At 49.7% G+C, this 15,367-nt stretch overlaps 1 protein-coding gene across 2 annotated transcripts in view; it reads right to left on the reverse strand.

Annotated features, from left to right (window-relative positions):
• Nucleotides 1-15,367, reverse strand: part of CPNE8 (copine 8) — a 174,181-nt gene that overhangs the window by 110,903 nt on the left and 47,911 nt on the right. The window contains exon 1 of one of the 2 annotated variants that reach the window (XM_058655966.1): nt 11,452-11,581. The exons of the other annotated variant lie outside the window; for it this stretch is intronic. Coding sequence (XP_058511949.1) covers nt 11,452-11,549 — 98 coding nt within the window. The 5' untranslated portion in view covers nt 11,550-11,581. Of the gene's footprint in view, nt 1-11,451; nt 11,582-15,367 lie in introns of those variants that run through there. 2 annotated transcript variants of the gene reach the window in all.

The raw sequence follows: 15,367 nt of genomic DNA on the forward strand, positions 1-15,367 counted from the left end.
GTGTGTGTGTAGTCTGTTTCATTACACGTTAGTGATAACTTCCTGGTTTAGCTTCTTTGGAAATGGACTCTGAGGATCAGTGGAAGCCAAATGCCACACACACGTCATTTCAATGACAAAACCACAAACCAAGAAATCAGAACCACTTAAGTCATAAGAAACCTCTTGAGTTGAAAAACCATCACCTTCCAGATATGGTACTTCAAACATCTCATTTAAATCACCAAAGAGCAAAGTTCACTCCAAAATCAATATTGATCCCTCCTCCCTTTGCCAACGCCTGCCAAGAAGCTCAAGATGAAATGGCTAGCATAGAAATCAATCACAGTCCACTTTCTACTATCACTGCTTTCACAACTAATTAGACAACTGAGATACGAAGATATGTCAGCTAATAAGCTATGTCCAAAACAGAAAGTAACACAGATAAGTTTAGCAAAGCAAGCCACTGTCCAGTGTCACTCTAAGGCGCTCTCTCTCATATGCTTTGCTTATAGCTGGGAACACGATCACCGACTGAGGATGCTACGGGAGGCATGAGCTGCTTTCAATCACCTGCCAATCCAGTGTGATATGGCCTTTGCAGCGGGCAGAAGAGATCTGTGGCGATGCCAAGTCACACAAAGCTAGAGAATGTGACAGCAGGAACCTGCAGGCTGTCAGACACAGTTACACATCTCAAAATGACCATAAAACCACTGCAGATGTTAACTACGGCTGAGAAACGCACTGGGGCTTCGACTGCTTCAGGCAGTGATAATCCTACCTCTGGTTCATTATGTCCTCTGACATTTGAAATGGTTCACACCAAAATTAGAGTGTCCCTTGTTATTTACTATATCTGTGTATCTAACTATGTGTGTGGGAGGGACACCATCACTGGCAGAGATAAACAGTGACTTACAAACTCAGGTCAGATAGGTCAAAATTGTGTGCTAATATTGTCAATATTTAAGCAAATCACTATTTTTAAATGCAATACTGAGTTTGTCATAAAGGGCAACCCTGGAAACAGGCATTACTCAAAAATTAAAATGCTAAATGTTGACTCTCTCATTATGAAGAAAGCAGTGAACTGAAGTGGTAGGGCCTGAGGCTAACGCTCAGTAAGCCCGGATGTCAGGTCGTTGTTTCAGTTCATCTTCCACCGCCTTTCATTCATCCAATCCACATTCTTTTCCACATTTGGTTTTCATCTCACTCTGCCTGCTGGCTTCCACTTAAGTAGTCCTCCTATTATTTAATTTCCCGCAGCTTCACCAGGTAACTCACGGTAGGAAGGCAGGCAGGAATCAATGCCTGGACATTAAGCTGCAAGGAGTGACTTGCATGTCACTCCTTGCAGCTGCCACTAACAGGGGACTGAGAAACAGCTCCCTTGTGATAACAGTTCAGAGTGTATCCCGTAGTTGGATCTCTCCACTTTCCAACTGTTTTTCACTTCCTAATGGATGTGGCTAGAAGAGCCCCACCCTTCCAGCTCAAGTTATTGCACAGAAGAGAATGAACATGGCTGGGGGATCTAAGCATACACGTACCAACAGCCACAGATCAGCACCCCAATCTTGCCTGCATGACTCAGCCCACAGTCAACACTTTCTGAAGCCCAACTCCCTTGACTGCAGAATGGGGCACAACCACCCATTTTACAAAACTATTTTAAGGCCCTAGGGAATTAACCAACATAAGAGCTTTCCAAATTGTCTGACACCCAGATGTTGGACACTAATTTGAATAAACTCTCCACAAAATAAAAAATATCCAAAGATCTCCTCTTCCTTAGCTTCATCAGTGTAGCTTCTGTTTAAATTTCTTAACTTTCTACTAAATAGAAACACATCCTGGAATGATCAGTCACATTTTGTTCCTTTGTTCACCCTGTTTCCATAAAACTGACAACTCCCTCACACTGTGTGGCCCATTGTTCTTCCTGGAATAAAGTGAACCGAGGACACAGAAAACCAGGCAGCCCGTGTGTTACAACTTTGCGAATGTTAACGGGCATCAGGCAATGCACACGGCTTGCCCTTTCCAAGCAAGCGAGGCACCTGGTCCACAGGTCAAGCTTGCCTTCCTTCAGGCTGTGTGGGCACCCACGGGTGGCAACATCACCAGCGGTATCTCCAGGATCTTCTTGTCACGTGTCCAACACACAGGAGTCTTCTCAGGTGGCAGCCTACTGATTTACCCAGCGATTTCCTGGGCAGACAGAGGAACGTGCTAGAATGCACATTTGTTCCCAAACCACAGCAGAGGCATTGCCACAGTGAAGTCCCAACAGCTCCACATTCTTGACTGTGCGTCTCTGCAGCGGCAGGTGTGGGGGAAGCGGACCATTTGACTACTGCTTCATTCTCCACACGCACCCCCCCCACACACACTCTCTCTCTCTCTCTCTCTCTCTCTCTCTCTGTCTCTCTCTGTCTGTCTCTCTCTCTCTCTCTCTCTCTCTCTCTGAATTACTCGGGCTGGGATGCACAGTTCTGCCTTTGCTACTCGGTTTGATGATCACTGCCAGTGAAATACCCAACAGCACCCGGACAGGAGGAAAAGCCACCAAGTGCTTCCCTTGCGAAAGACACTTGCTGGGAGCTGCCCTATTTTTCACTTCCTTGGGGAGCAACCCTGAAAATCTGGCTGCCCAGTCATCTCCATGTCACTCACTGATCAGGGAGAAGATGCCTCAAGTGAAGCAAGCAACAGAAACAGCATTCTACAAAGCGAGATAAACAAGACTTAACCTGACTCCCAAGTTGATTTCCTTGCTGCTCTCCGCTGCCCCAAATTCTCACTTATCTCCAGACACAACTTTCTTGTGGGAATAAAAACATTTTCCAATAAGTGCTGCCAGCAATTTACCCTTGATTTGGCTGAAAGAGTAATGGGGGTTTGGGGAAAACCCAAAGCAAGCTTAACCCCACTGAGAAGACAGCTTATTAGTAACTCCAGCACCAGAAAGCTAAGCCAGGAAGAGAAAAAAACCTGAGATTCCAAATGCTTGTGAACAAGAACATGCACTGTTCCCATCATTCCCATCAAGCCGTGTGCATTCCAAATAGCAACGCTTGGAAACAATTCTTAGAAATTAAGGGACAGATGCAATGACCACTGGGTCTCCGGATCACAGAATCCCACAAAGAAATGCCAAGGCGCACGCGCAGACCACCGGCAGCACTGGCACAGCACATGAACAGAACCGTGAACACGCACATTATGAATCCAATGAATAGGCAACTCCATCCACTGCATTAGATGTACAGATACAGAAGTATCACAAGCACACTCTGAGATACAAACTAATTTCTGTTTTCTCCTAGTTGATTTTCATTTCGTATTATAATCTTTTGTAATTACTAAGTGCTTAACTAATGTGACAGAGTTTTAATGTGTTTGCAGTTGTATTAATTTGGTTTCTTGAAACACATTAAAACATAGATGAAGCCACCACTTGTGACGCTGGTATCCGTGGGAGTCTGGTTCGAGCCCCCACAGCTTCATTTCCAATCCGCCTCCCTGTTGACACACCTGGAGTGCTGCCAAAAGATGGCCCCAATTCTAAGGCCCTTGCCACTCACAGGGTGGACCTGGATGGAGCTCCAGGCCTCTGGCTTCAGCCTGGCACAGTCCCATTCATTGTGGCCATCTGGGGAGTAAACCAATGGATGGAAGATAAATTTCTCTCTGCCTTTCCAACAAATTGGGGGAAAAACCACCTATTTGAGATAGAAACTCTTACACATGATCCCTACTTCACAGAAGAGGAAATTAAGGTTTCATAGTCACTCCGCGGTACAGCTCATCTGGCTTCACCTCCAGGCTCTTCCAGGCTAAACAGAACTGGCTCCAGCAAGCCAGGGTGGCTGGGGAAAGCCAGCCTAAGAAGCACCTCTCTCCCCTGGAGAGGGCCTTGCTCCTCACTAGCTCAACACAGCGCGAGAAGCCGCAGACACCGACCTCAACGGCCACAGTGCACCCACTCACCAGGAAGCCCCCATGAACTGTGTCCAGACACACCTCCTCCGCATGCCAGGGCTGCTGCCCAGCCCTTGGACCCACATGCCAAACTCACAGGGCAGCCTGGACCACGACAGGACGGCAGCAGAGGGCAGGCATCACTCTCAACAGATGTACCACGAAGACTTCAAACACATCATCCAGAAACACTCCTGGGGGTTCCTACACAGCCCAATAGAGCAGCATGGGGGAGCTCCCACCAGGCCCCACAGACTCCGGAAGCACAGAGCCAGAACGGGTTGACAGGATCCCACGGGTCACCCGACATGTGCATTCACAGTGTGACAGGCACTTCGCCAGCCAGTCTACAGCCACACCACCATCCGTCAACCTGTTCACACACTAACTTCAACGCCTTGGTCTGTGCAGGGATGGGCACCGTGGACTCCATCCCACTGTGCGGTCCTTTCTCCTGATGACAACAGCAGGCACGTGCTGCAGGCTGGGCCAAGTCCAGCGGGACCAGTCTCTCTCTGGAATCTTGACTCTGCTGTTGTGACAGGTCAACATCAAGCACAGCCGACTATTGAAACTTGTAAACCTGCCAAGGGCTCACACCAGTGTACAGAGACTAAAGCAAGTGTGGACAGGAACAGAACACAAGAGCGAAAAGCAACAGGTTCTTCAGGGGTTCCATCTCCCTATTTCAATCACTCAGCCCCAGCACCCTCGTGCTGCGACCCTCCGTACACTGCCCATCAGCCCACCTCTAGTACAGTCAAGAAGATCTGAGAAGTGAAGCTTAGTTACTACGCCTCAACCAGCATTTCTCAGGGACAACATCAAAAGCCTTGTTTCCAGTTCTCTCCTGGAGAAACAGGCGGAGCAAGACCATTGCCTGCAGCCGCTCTGCTGTGCACCACAATGGCAGTCCCTGCTTGCTCCAGCTAACCCTAACTCAGCACCACTCAACACCCCACCACTTTCCCCAGACCCTGCTTCCCGCTAACCTACTCTGACCATCCTTTCTGTAACAATCCACAAGTGAGTTCTTTGGCTCTTGCCTGGCTTATTTCACTTCACAGAACGATTTTCACCTACTAACAAATGACAGAATCCCACCCTTTTCATGGCTACCTAATATTCCACCTTGTAACTGCATCACACAGTCTATTCATTAGTGCATGGGAGTTGAGCATATGTGATTTCAGTTTCTCAGCTACCCTGAATGGTGCTGCAAGGGTCTCTTCCACAGATTCCACTTCTCTTGGACAAACACCCAGCAACAGGCAGGCAGCTGAGCAGCATGCGCATTCTTAGTTCTGAGAGCACCTTCCCGCTGCTCAACGGTGTGCGGTGACTAGCTGGCCTTCAAACTGCCTGCCGGACATCCTGAACAAGCGACGACTAACTCCCCGTCACGTGCAGAATCTGGAAATGTTTTCTTCCATTCTGTAGGTTTTCTCCTTATTCTGCTGACTAATACAGCAAAGAAAGCAATGCTCTTTAGTTGGATGAAATTTCACTATTCTATGTATTTGTTTCCTGCCTCCTTGAGGTGTGGTTCAAAATAATAATTAATAATAATAGTAATAAACTTGTCCATTCCAATGTCATGAAGCAAGGTGGACATCTACAGCAAAAGTCATCAGCGACAAAAAGTTGTCCATTTAAAAACCAGCCGACCGTAGACCATAGACCGAGTCCCTTGGGGTGCCTTGGCAGGGCCAGACCCAGTGACATCACAGGCCCGCCAGGCCCTGGGGCTGGACAACGCCTACTGTCTGATACCGGAAGCACCTTCCCTGCTTTTCTTCTGATAGTTACAGGCCTTGTGTTTTGGTCTTGCATGAAATAAAGTCTAACTTCAGCTTTTTGCACGCGGATATAGACTCTCCACAGCACCATTGATTGAAGCGGCCGTCTTCACCAATGCCCGACCTGAACGGTTTTGCCAAAGATCAGCCATGTGTAAGTACATGAAGTTTACTTCTGGACTCCATGCTCAGCGGTTTCTGCTTTTCTGCGAATACACACTATGAATTAACAAAGCTTTGAGGGGTATTTTCCACTCAGGAAATGCCTCCAGCTTTGTTCTTTCTGTTCAAGACTGCCTTGTGGTTTGACATATTTTAGGTTTTTTAATAGTTCTGTGGAAATTGTCAACTCTACAGTGACAATACAACCAGTCAACCGTGATGAACTGAATGCTTGATTCCCCCAAAATTCCTGTTGAAATCTGAGTCCTCAGGATTTCAAGGGGAGAAGCTTGGGGGTAATTAGATCATATGGACAGAACAGCCATGACTGGGACCAACCACCGACAGCTCTCCTCTCAACCTGGGAGAGCAGGCAGAGGGGCCGGCAGCCTCCAACCCGGAAGAGGGCTCTGAGCAGCACCCCAGCTGGCGGGCCCTCAATCCCCCACACCCCGAGCCAGGACACTGTTCCAGCAGCCCAGGCTCTGCACAAAGAGCAACGCTGTGTCTTCTGCAAGCGTGTGTACATACAGTGAATTTACTGCTAAAGGATATGTGGCTCAGCAATTTACAAATGATACATGAAAACGTATCAAAATGCCACAGAATATTTTAATAGTGAAAAACACAAGAAGTCAAGCCCCAGTTCTTAGCGCTTGCCAAGTCTCTTGTAAATCCATGCTTTGGCCTAGTTTCACCAGAGACAAAAATATGGAGCAAAGGTGACAGTTGTGAGCACAGATAACAGTAACACACAGCAAATTAGGAAGCGATCGCTTTTCAGGATCTCTGCATTTTAAATATTATACACGGCTCAGCTTCCTGCGCAGTATTCAACAACTGCCTCCCAGACCTGTTTCAGGTCCCTTCAGGGCCACTCCCGCCCACCATCAGGCTAAGCTCCTCTCGCTGCTGCAACAGACCCACACACAGCAGCCACAGCCCCACCCGCTCAGGAAACTACAAACCCCAACGCAGGTGGCATTCTGAACAGAGGTTAAGCCAGCACTCGAGATGCCTGCACCCACATTGGAGCACCAGGCCTGAGCCCCACTGTTGTGCTTCCAATCCAGTTTCCTGCTACTGCACATTCTGGGCTACAGCAGATGATGGGCCTAGAACTCGGGTCCCTGCCACCCTCAGGAGAACACTGGACTGCCCTGTGGGCGCCTGGCTGCTGCCAAGCCCTGTCCTGCCTGGCTTTGGCAGGCATCTGGAGAGTGAAGCAGCAGACAGGAGACCTCTGATGAATTTCATGTATCTTTCACTCGTTCTATTTTCATTTTATTTTAAAGGCATAAAGAAAAAAAAATCAGCTTACAGTCCTAGCATGTGAGACCAGCATGTGATAAATCATAAAAAAGATTCCCAGAAAATCTGATTCAATGGATCTTGCTAGGGGGTCTTGGCATTACACCTCAGCAGGGCCCTCTCCCCTCTACAGATGATCAGAGAACTGCCACCTCCAGCACACACCCACCACGACCACAGCGGTCCGCAGACCAAGAAGCCCACCACCCACACGAGGCCAACGCAGCCTGAATGCTCAGGAACACAGGAAAACCAGGTCCCTAGGCCACACAGGGAGGGCAGGGGGCTGGGGTGGGGAAAGAAGGGAGAGGCTGAGGGCTGCAAAAGCAGCAGGCACTTAGTGACCCAAGCAGTTTGGTCCACTGTTCGTGCCCAGACTGCCCGAGTCACGCTGGCAGCCACGTGGAGGCAGGATGTGCCTAGAAGGGATTTTCAGAAGGCACTAAGTAGGCAATCATAAACTTCCACTTTCTGCTCTTCCTCCCATACCAGCATTTCAAAGCATTCAAAGGAGTATTGCTGTGCTAGGATACGCATCTCATGGCTAACACAAGGCACACAGAAACACACAATGCTCTCACGGCTTGCATCACTGATGAGCCAATTTCTCAATCTGAAGAGTTGACAAAATAATGAAATAGCCAAGGGCTTGGGGAAAATAGATAATCACTGAATATTATTTTCCCATTGATTTTACTTCCTTCTGTATTCATCTGCTTTTAGAATAAAATGGGAATGTTATCTTTCTAAGATTGTATCAGTCAGCAATGGACATATTCAATTAGGTAACCTAGTTAATTTTTAAAAAGCTACAAGTCAATAAAATGTAGAAAAATGAGGCAAGAAGAGCATGAGAAAGGGTAGGAGAGGAGGGATGAATAAAAACATACATAGGGCCCAGCACAGTAGCCTAGCGGCAAGTCCTCACCTTGCATTCACCAGGATCTCATATAAGCACCAGTTCCAATCCCAGCAGTCTTGCTTCCCATCCAGCTCCCTGCTTGTGGCATGGGAAAGCAGTCAAGGCCGGCCCAAAGCCTTGAGACTCTGCACCCACGTGGGAGACCCAGAAGAGACTCCGGGCTTTGGATCCGCACAGCTCCAGCCATTGCGGCCACTTGAGGAGTGAAGCATCGGACAGAGTTATTTCTCTCTGTCTCTCCTCCTTTCTGTATATCTGACTTTCCAATAAAAATAAATAAATTTTTAAAAACATACATAAGCCTAGGAAGGGCCACCTGCCAGCACCCCCATACACCACGCCCATGGCCTCATCTGTCCAGGCTCGGTCCATCCCTATTGCTTGGCCCAGCCTTTTGTGATGCATTCCAAGGGGATGCTACAAGGGGCCCTTCTGCTTCAGCAACGGCCTCACCTACGTCATCATGTCCTGACTTACCCCTTGAGAAGTAAAGTCCATCTCCTAATCTCCGCATTTTCGGAAACAAGAGCATCCCTCTCACGGAGCATTGCATTCTAGACCAGCAGTGGGGACATCTGGCCCTCCCAGGCAAACGCAGGTGGCATTCTGAGGCCAGAGAAGCAACAGCAGGCTCATTGTTACACCAATCATTCTGCATGGCCCCAAAATGATGCGATCGCTACCCAAGGGAGGCTTGGTAGAAGGGCTCCCGACCCCTGTGGGTCTAGCTTGTTGAGTCCTCATGAATCAACAGACTAAAGGATGGATCAAAACAGACCAACAGCCAAGGGCTGCAATTAGGGCAAGCTTCAATTCCTCCTTCCTCATCTTCCCTGAGATGAAAACGGAGACCCTGTGATGAAGTTTCTAGTAACAGGGAGGTGTCAGAAGCTATCCCACAACCCAGCGGCTGTTGCCATCAGCCAGCGAGCCCTCACTCTGCCCAGCCAGTGCTCACCCCAGTGCTAGCTCCTGCAGTATGAGAGGAGTTAGACTGGGTGGTGGGCAGTTAGGGCATTCTGGGACCCCGAGCCAATTTTTTTCTCAAATATAAAATAGTATTTTCCCCACCATGTCTTGGATTCACCAGAGAACTGTTTCTTCCAAGGGACAAGGGCAACATTAGCATATCAACTCCCCACCTGAAGCAAGAGCCATTATCTCAGGCCATTGTGTGGGAGGGCCTCAGGCTGGTCTCCTTATCACTGCAAAAGGGACTGGGGGAAGTGTAGAACTCAGATTCTCAAGGCCAGGAATGTCCTGTCTGACACCTGTCTGGTCTTTTGCCCCAAAGCCAGATACCAGGGGGACCAGGAATTTCATTTTGTCCCAACTTTTCTAATAAATCTTGCTTTAAAACTAAACTGTGTCCGCATGCAAATTCTTCCTTCCTGCGAGACAAGAATTGAGGTTGCTGCCGTATTCGGGGTCATACACCCTCCAACAGCAGCAGCATCCTTCACTCACCAACAGAGAGAACAAGCCCCCAAGTGCTGGTGCCACCCGTATGTTCCTGTACCCAGTTCCTGAAGGTCCAAAGGCAGGGACAGCTCACAACATTCTGGAACTGGACTACACACAGTACGTGAGTATTCAACAAGTGCCATTTCCAGCAGTGTAACAGCAGCCAACAACTTTCAGAACCTCCTCAGAGGCCGTGCACTGTGCTAGCATTTATCACACATTTTATTAAACATCCATAATCCTCCGTAAGGTAAATTACGTAACTATCCTCCATTCTGGAGATAAGCAAGGTGAGATTAAACAAGATTGGACTCCAACAAAAGCAACAGAAAGCCAGAATTTGTAGCCAGATCTGGAACATCAAAGGTCAGCTCCATTCTCCACAAAATGCAAACAAAACGGGCTCACTGTGATGGCAACTACTCACCCTACTCCAAGGGCCGATGGGAACCGAGTGAGGTTTCTGTTTGCCCAAGAGATGCTTTTTGGCATTGGTCTCTCTAAGCACCCACTGGCCCCAGGAGCAATGCCCAACGCCACGTAGCAGAGCTTACTTTCGGAATCTTACCAACTTACAGACTTAGCAACCACAGATTTGGAAACGCCCTCCATGAAGGGATTTCTCAGGTCTGGGAAATTCCTTTTGATTGGCAACTGCAGGTGTCAGCCACCACACAGACAGGTCCTGCACAAGCGGCTCGGTGCGATGCAGCCCTGGGAGCCCTGGGAGCCCTGGGAGCCCTGGGAGCCCTGGGAGCCCTGGCGCAGGCGCTTAGGGCAGGACACCTGGCTCTCCATCAACAGACCCAGACCCTCCCTCTGGAATCCGGAAACAGCTTCAGCCAAAACGCACAGAGACCCTCCCAAGCAGAGTTCCCCAAGCTTCACCAGTTACCTGGGGCAGCACCTGGAACAAGCCCCAGGACGGCCAGGACCGACCCATCAACCCTCCCCGCCTCAGGCCCAAAGACTGCTCCGGACTCTGCTCTCAAGCATACCCCCGGGCTCCCTCTCCCTTCAAACACCACCTCCAAGGCAGCCAAGAAGCCTGCCCTCGGGCTTGAGGCTTAGTCAGGCGACAAGGGGAAAAAGGAGCCAAAATCAAGGTCAATGGCATTTGGGACTTTCAGAGCTGATTTCCATGCAAGTTTCAAATACCAGCAGCCTCCAAAGGCAGGCGTTCTCTGCCAGCGGTGCCCAGGCCGCGCTCCGGTGCTGTTTATTAAAGCAAGGTCAGCTGAGGAAAGCCCGTGAGGGGGCTCTCCAAAACCAGCTGGGGGGGGGGGGGGCGTGAACCCTGGAGGGAGAAGGAGTCTCCCACAGACAGCGAGAGCGCGCGGGCTCCGCAACCAAGGTTACCCATCTGCCAGTGGCAACTTCCAACTTGGTGCGCTCGCCCCCTCCTCTAATCCCTCCTGTGGAAAAGCAACCGAGCTGCTTGCTCTCTCGGCAGCCTGACCAGGGGCAACGGAGCGCGCAGCCCTCGGCCAAGGCGCCCGGGACCCGCCGTCCCAGGGCCGAAGCCCAAAGCCCAGCGTGGCCGGAAGGCGGGGAGGCGGCCGCGCTCGGTGTCCCGGGCCCCGGCAGGCCCGCGGCGGTCACCGGCTCTCCGGGAATCGCTCGGGCTCCCGTCACCGGCCCAGGGCTCGGGAAATGGGCGGCGGCCGGGTTCCCGGAGCTGAGTCAGAGGCGCAGACAACTTTTGCAGTATTCTTTTTCTTCACCCAGAAAGAAAACACCCAAATCTAGGAGCCGCCGCCGCCGCCCACCCCCACCCCTTCCCCCACCTGGGGGCGGCCACCTGGCGCCAGGCGCGCTCACCTGCAGGACACCGACACCTCCACGCGCGTGGCCGGCAGCGCGGCGCTGAGTGGGCTCAGGTCGGCCAGGCCCGCGGCGCTGCTGTAGCGGCTGTCCATGCCGGGCGGAGGCGCCGCCGGCTTGTCCCGCGAACACACGCGGAGCGCGGCCGCTCTGACGGCTCGAGCCGGCTCCCGACTGCCGGGCGCGGGGCGCGGGGCGGAGGCGGCGCGGGCGGAGGCGGCGCGAAGGCGGAGGCGAGGCACGCCGAGGCTCGAGCGCAGCCCCTGCAGCCCGCGCGTGGACACAGAGCCCAGCCGTCCCGGAGCCCCCGCCCCGCCCCGGGCCTGCGTGCGCCCGGGCTGTGTCTCCGCCCCTGCACCGCGCCCTCAGGACCCGGTGCTAGCCGCCTCAAGGATCTCCGTTCCCTCCTGCTGTCAGTCACGAGTGGACAGGGATATCACGCAGTTTTCCCGCCCGGGTTAGACGCTGCCTGTGCGCGAGGCAAATGTCACGACCACTCCACCCTCGACCAAGAGATCCCGGCCCTGCCCCTACCAGGGCCCAGAGGGTCCCTCCCACTATGCCAGCTATTGCACTGCCCACCCTCGGTCCCTGCAGGATTGGAGACGAGGGGTGGGACGGCCACCCCATCCCTCGATCCGCAATGGCTACTCCAAAAAGGGGACGAGCGGGGCAGGGCGGATTCTAGGGTAGGGAAAGTTACCATTGGGGTTGTGCGGGGTGTATCGGGGAACAGCGTCCTGGAGCCAGGGCTCTGTGCGTGCCCTCCTTTCCCAGTGCAGAGAATCTATCCTGAAACCAGGGGGGTCCCTTCTCCCCGGCTCCCACTCAGAAGACCTGAAACCGGACGCTTAAAAAGCTAGGCAGGAGCTGCAACCAGCTCCCTTTTGGGGAAACTAACAGGGCCGCCCGGCAGCTGCCAAGATGAGGCGGATTGAGAAGGCCCCTTTCAGGGCGCACACCTGAGCTCCGGCTTCCGCGATGCACCTGCGGGGCCCCGGGCGCGCGCCACGAGGCGGCGCGCGAGAACCGGGCGCGGAGCTCGGCGTGCGCTCGGCCTGGGCGCGAGGAGCCCGGCGGGACTGGCTGCCGCTCTGTCATCCACGCAGAGCCGGGCCTTGCTCGTCTGCACAGACGGCTGGGAAGGCAAGGGCGTGCTTCTGCTGCCGCCTTCCTTCCCCGCCGTTCTGGGGTCTCCTGGGTTTTCTTTCCTCCCAAACCCAAAAGTTCGGTGTTTTGCTTCCTTTTTCCCTATTACAAATTAAACCGCAGTTTATAAAAGAGAAGCAATTCTGGGGAAAGAGATCTGAACGCATTTTCTGACTCTAATGGTAAGTTGGTGTTATGGAAGCCTGCTGTAGAAATTAAAGCTGATAACGTGAGTACCAACACGTAGGCGGCTGCTTCCCGCTTCCCCACAACTGACAGGTAGTCAGCTGCACCCGAAGCGTCTCGGCTGATTTTGATTCCTGTGTACTCTTGTGAGGCCATTCCTACAAAATAATGAGCCAGTCCTTAACTTCACAGTCACCGAAATTGGGGACTTGGATTTACAAAGATGATCATGGTTACTTATTCCGAGAGACTGTGTTGTTTTGTTTCTGCTTTGATAAAGGAGACTTCACAGCATTTACAAAGCTCTCCTTGAGTTAAAAATCTGTCTGCCAACGGCCATCCAAGACAGGATGATTTGTAAGTTTCAACATCACAAAGACCTTCCTATGTTTGCCTGTTAATGCTGGGGGCCAAGCCTGCACGGTGGTGCTTCTGGTAAACCGCGAGGCTCCCTAGGCAGCTGTGATGGCCACACAAGCTCCGCCGGTAGAGCCCAAGCGTTTAGTCTGTGTGGTGCTCTTCCGTGGATACAAGGGAGTAAAGCCAAGGAGGTGCAGAGCTTCAGGGGCTCTCTGGACTTGAAGTCCTGATCAGGTCTAGGTAGCTGAGAATTTTCTTGGTGAAGTAATGATCCCACATGCAAGTCAGCACTATTTCCTAATGAAGTCATTTGAGACGTCCTTCAAAAGTAGGATATCTAGTTTTCAAACACTATGTAACAATTTTGGAAAAAAAGGTAAATGTTTCAATAGGAAATTAACTTCCTAGGGTGTGTCCGAAAAAGACCAACAGTCCAACTGCAGATAATGAACAAATCAGAAAGAGCTCACAGAAAGACAATGCAAATAGTTCTCAAACACCTGAAATGACATCAATATCACTTGATATATTTTTAAAGTTAAATGAAAAACAGATACAAATACTATCTTTTCTTAGTAGGTAAAGCCTTAGATTGAGCAATATACATCTTCATACATTACTGGTCGATATAGTAATATGTAGAATAATATAGTAATATTTATAAAACAGCAGATGCTCATTTTTTAAGAAAATATCTTTGACTCATACTTCATATGATATACAATAATTTACCTCAGATGATTTTAGAATATCAAACTCAAAATTATAAGACATAAGTAAGAAAACTTAGGAGAAAAAATTTGTGACTTTCATTAGGCAAAGATTTCTTAAGGATGACAACAAAAGCATGATGCAAGAGCACAAATCCACAAACTCTGAACTTCAGCAAAGCCAGCTTTCCATGCTTTGAAAGATACTGTGGAGAATACAAAGATAAATCACACGCCAGAGGAAACTCTTTGCAAAATATATATGTGTACCTGACCAATGACCAGAACGTAGAGAGAATTTTAAAACTTCATAAGAAAGCTAGTGATCCATTTTCAAAATGAACAAAATATTTAAATAGATTCTTCCCTAGAGAAGATGCATAGACAGCAAACAATATAAAAAATGCTCAAAATCATTGAACATTTAAAAAGTGCAAATAAGATGATAATGAGATACTCTAGCATAGATACAAGATGGCTACATTGAAAGAGACTGACTATAGCAAGTGTTTGTGAGGACATCAAGTTCAACCTTTTTCTAAGATTTACTTATCTACATTTAAAAGACAAAGTATAAAGAGAGACAAAGACAGTGAGAGACCTTCCATCCACTGGCTCACTACCCAAATGGCCACAATTCCTGGGTGCTGGGCCAGATGGAGGCCAGGAGTCAGAAGTCTCTCCTGGATCTCACGCGTGGGTTCAGGGACCCAAGCACTTGGATCATGCTCCACTGCCTTCCCAGGCCACGAGCAGGGAGATGGATGGGAAGTGAAGTAGCCGGGGCTTGAACCAGCACACGTATGGGGTGCTAATGCTGCAAGCATAAAGGTTAGCCTGCTACTCCACAGGGCTGGCCCTTAAATTCCAGTTCATCGCACTGCTGTTGGGAATGTGAAATGATAAAGCCACTTGGGAAAACAAACTGCCAGCTTCTTTAAAAGCTCAATGTGTACTGGCTGTATCATCCAGCCTCTTTGTTATAAGCGTTCACTTAAAAAGAATTAGAGTGAATACAAGATAAAGAAAATGCATGTTCATACAGATATGTAAAAATGATTCTAGGACAACAGCTTTTGTTGCAAATAGAAGGAGCTCAATTTTTAAAACAAAAATAATAAACAAATTTTGGTAAATCTGAACAAATTATTTGTATAGAAAACAGCACGAATAGATCTTACAACAATTATGCTTCGTGAAAGAGTCACACCAAATGTGTTTCCATGGATAGAAATTGTAGAGTGTAAACAAATCTGCAGTGACCCAAAACAGCTCAGTGCTTTCCTTGAAGTGAGCAGGCGATGGGAAGGGTTAACCGGGGCGAGAGGGAGACCCTAAAAGGGACGGGAAATCTGGAAGGGTTTCAGATGCCTTCCTACACTAGATGTGCTTCTGTGTTGATCTTATCATACTGAATGTTGGACTAATGTAGCAAAATAACAATAAAACTTCTTAAGAAAACGCATTTACCACATGAACTGGCAATTTCAATTCAGGAGTCCATTTTA

Source organism: Ochotona princeps, chromosome 27, assembly GCF_030435755.1.
Source record: "Ochotona princeps isolate mOchPri1 chromosome 27, mOchPri1.hap1, whole genome shotgun sequence".
NCBI classification, from domain to species: domain Eukaryota; kingdom Metazoa; phylum Chordata; class Mammalia; order Lagomorpha; family Ochotonidae; genus Ochotona; species Ochotona princeps.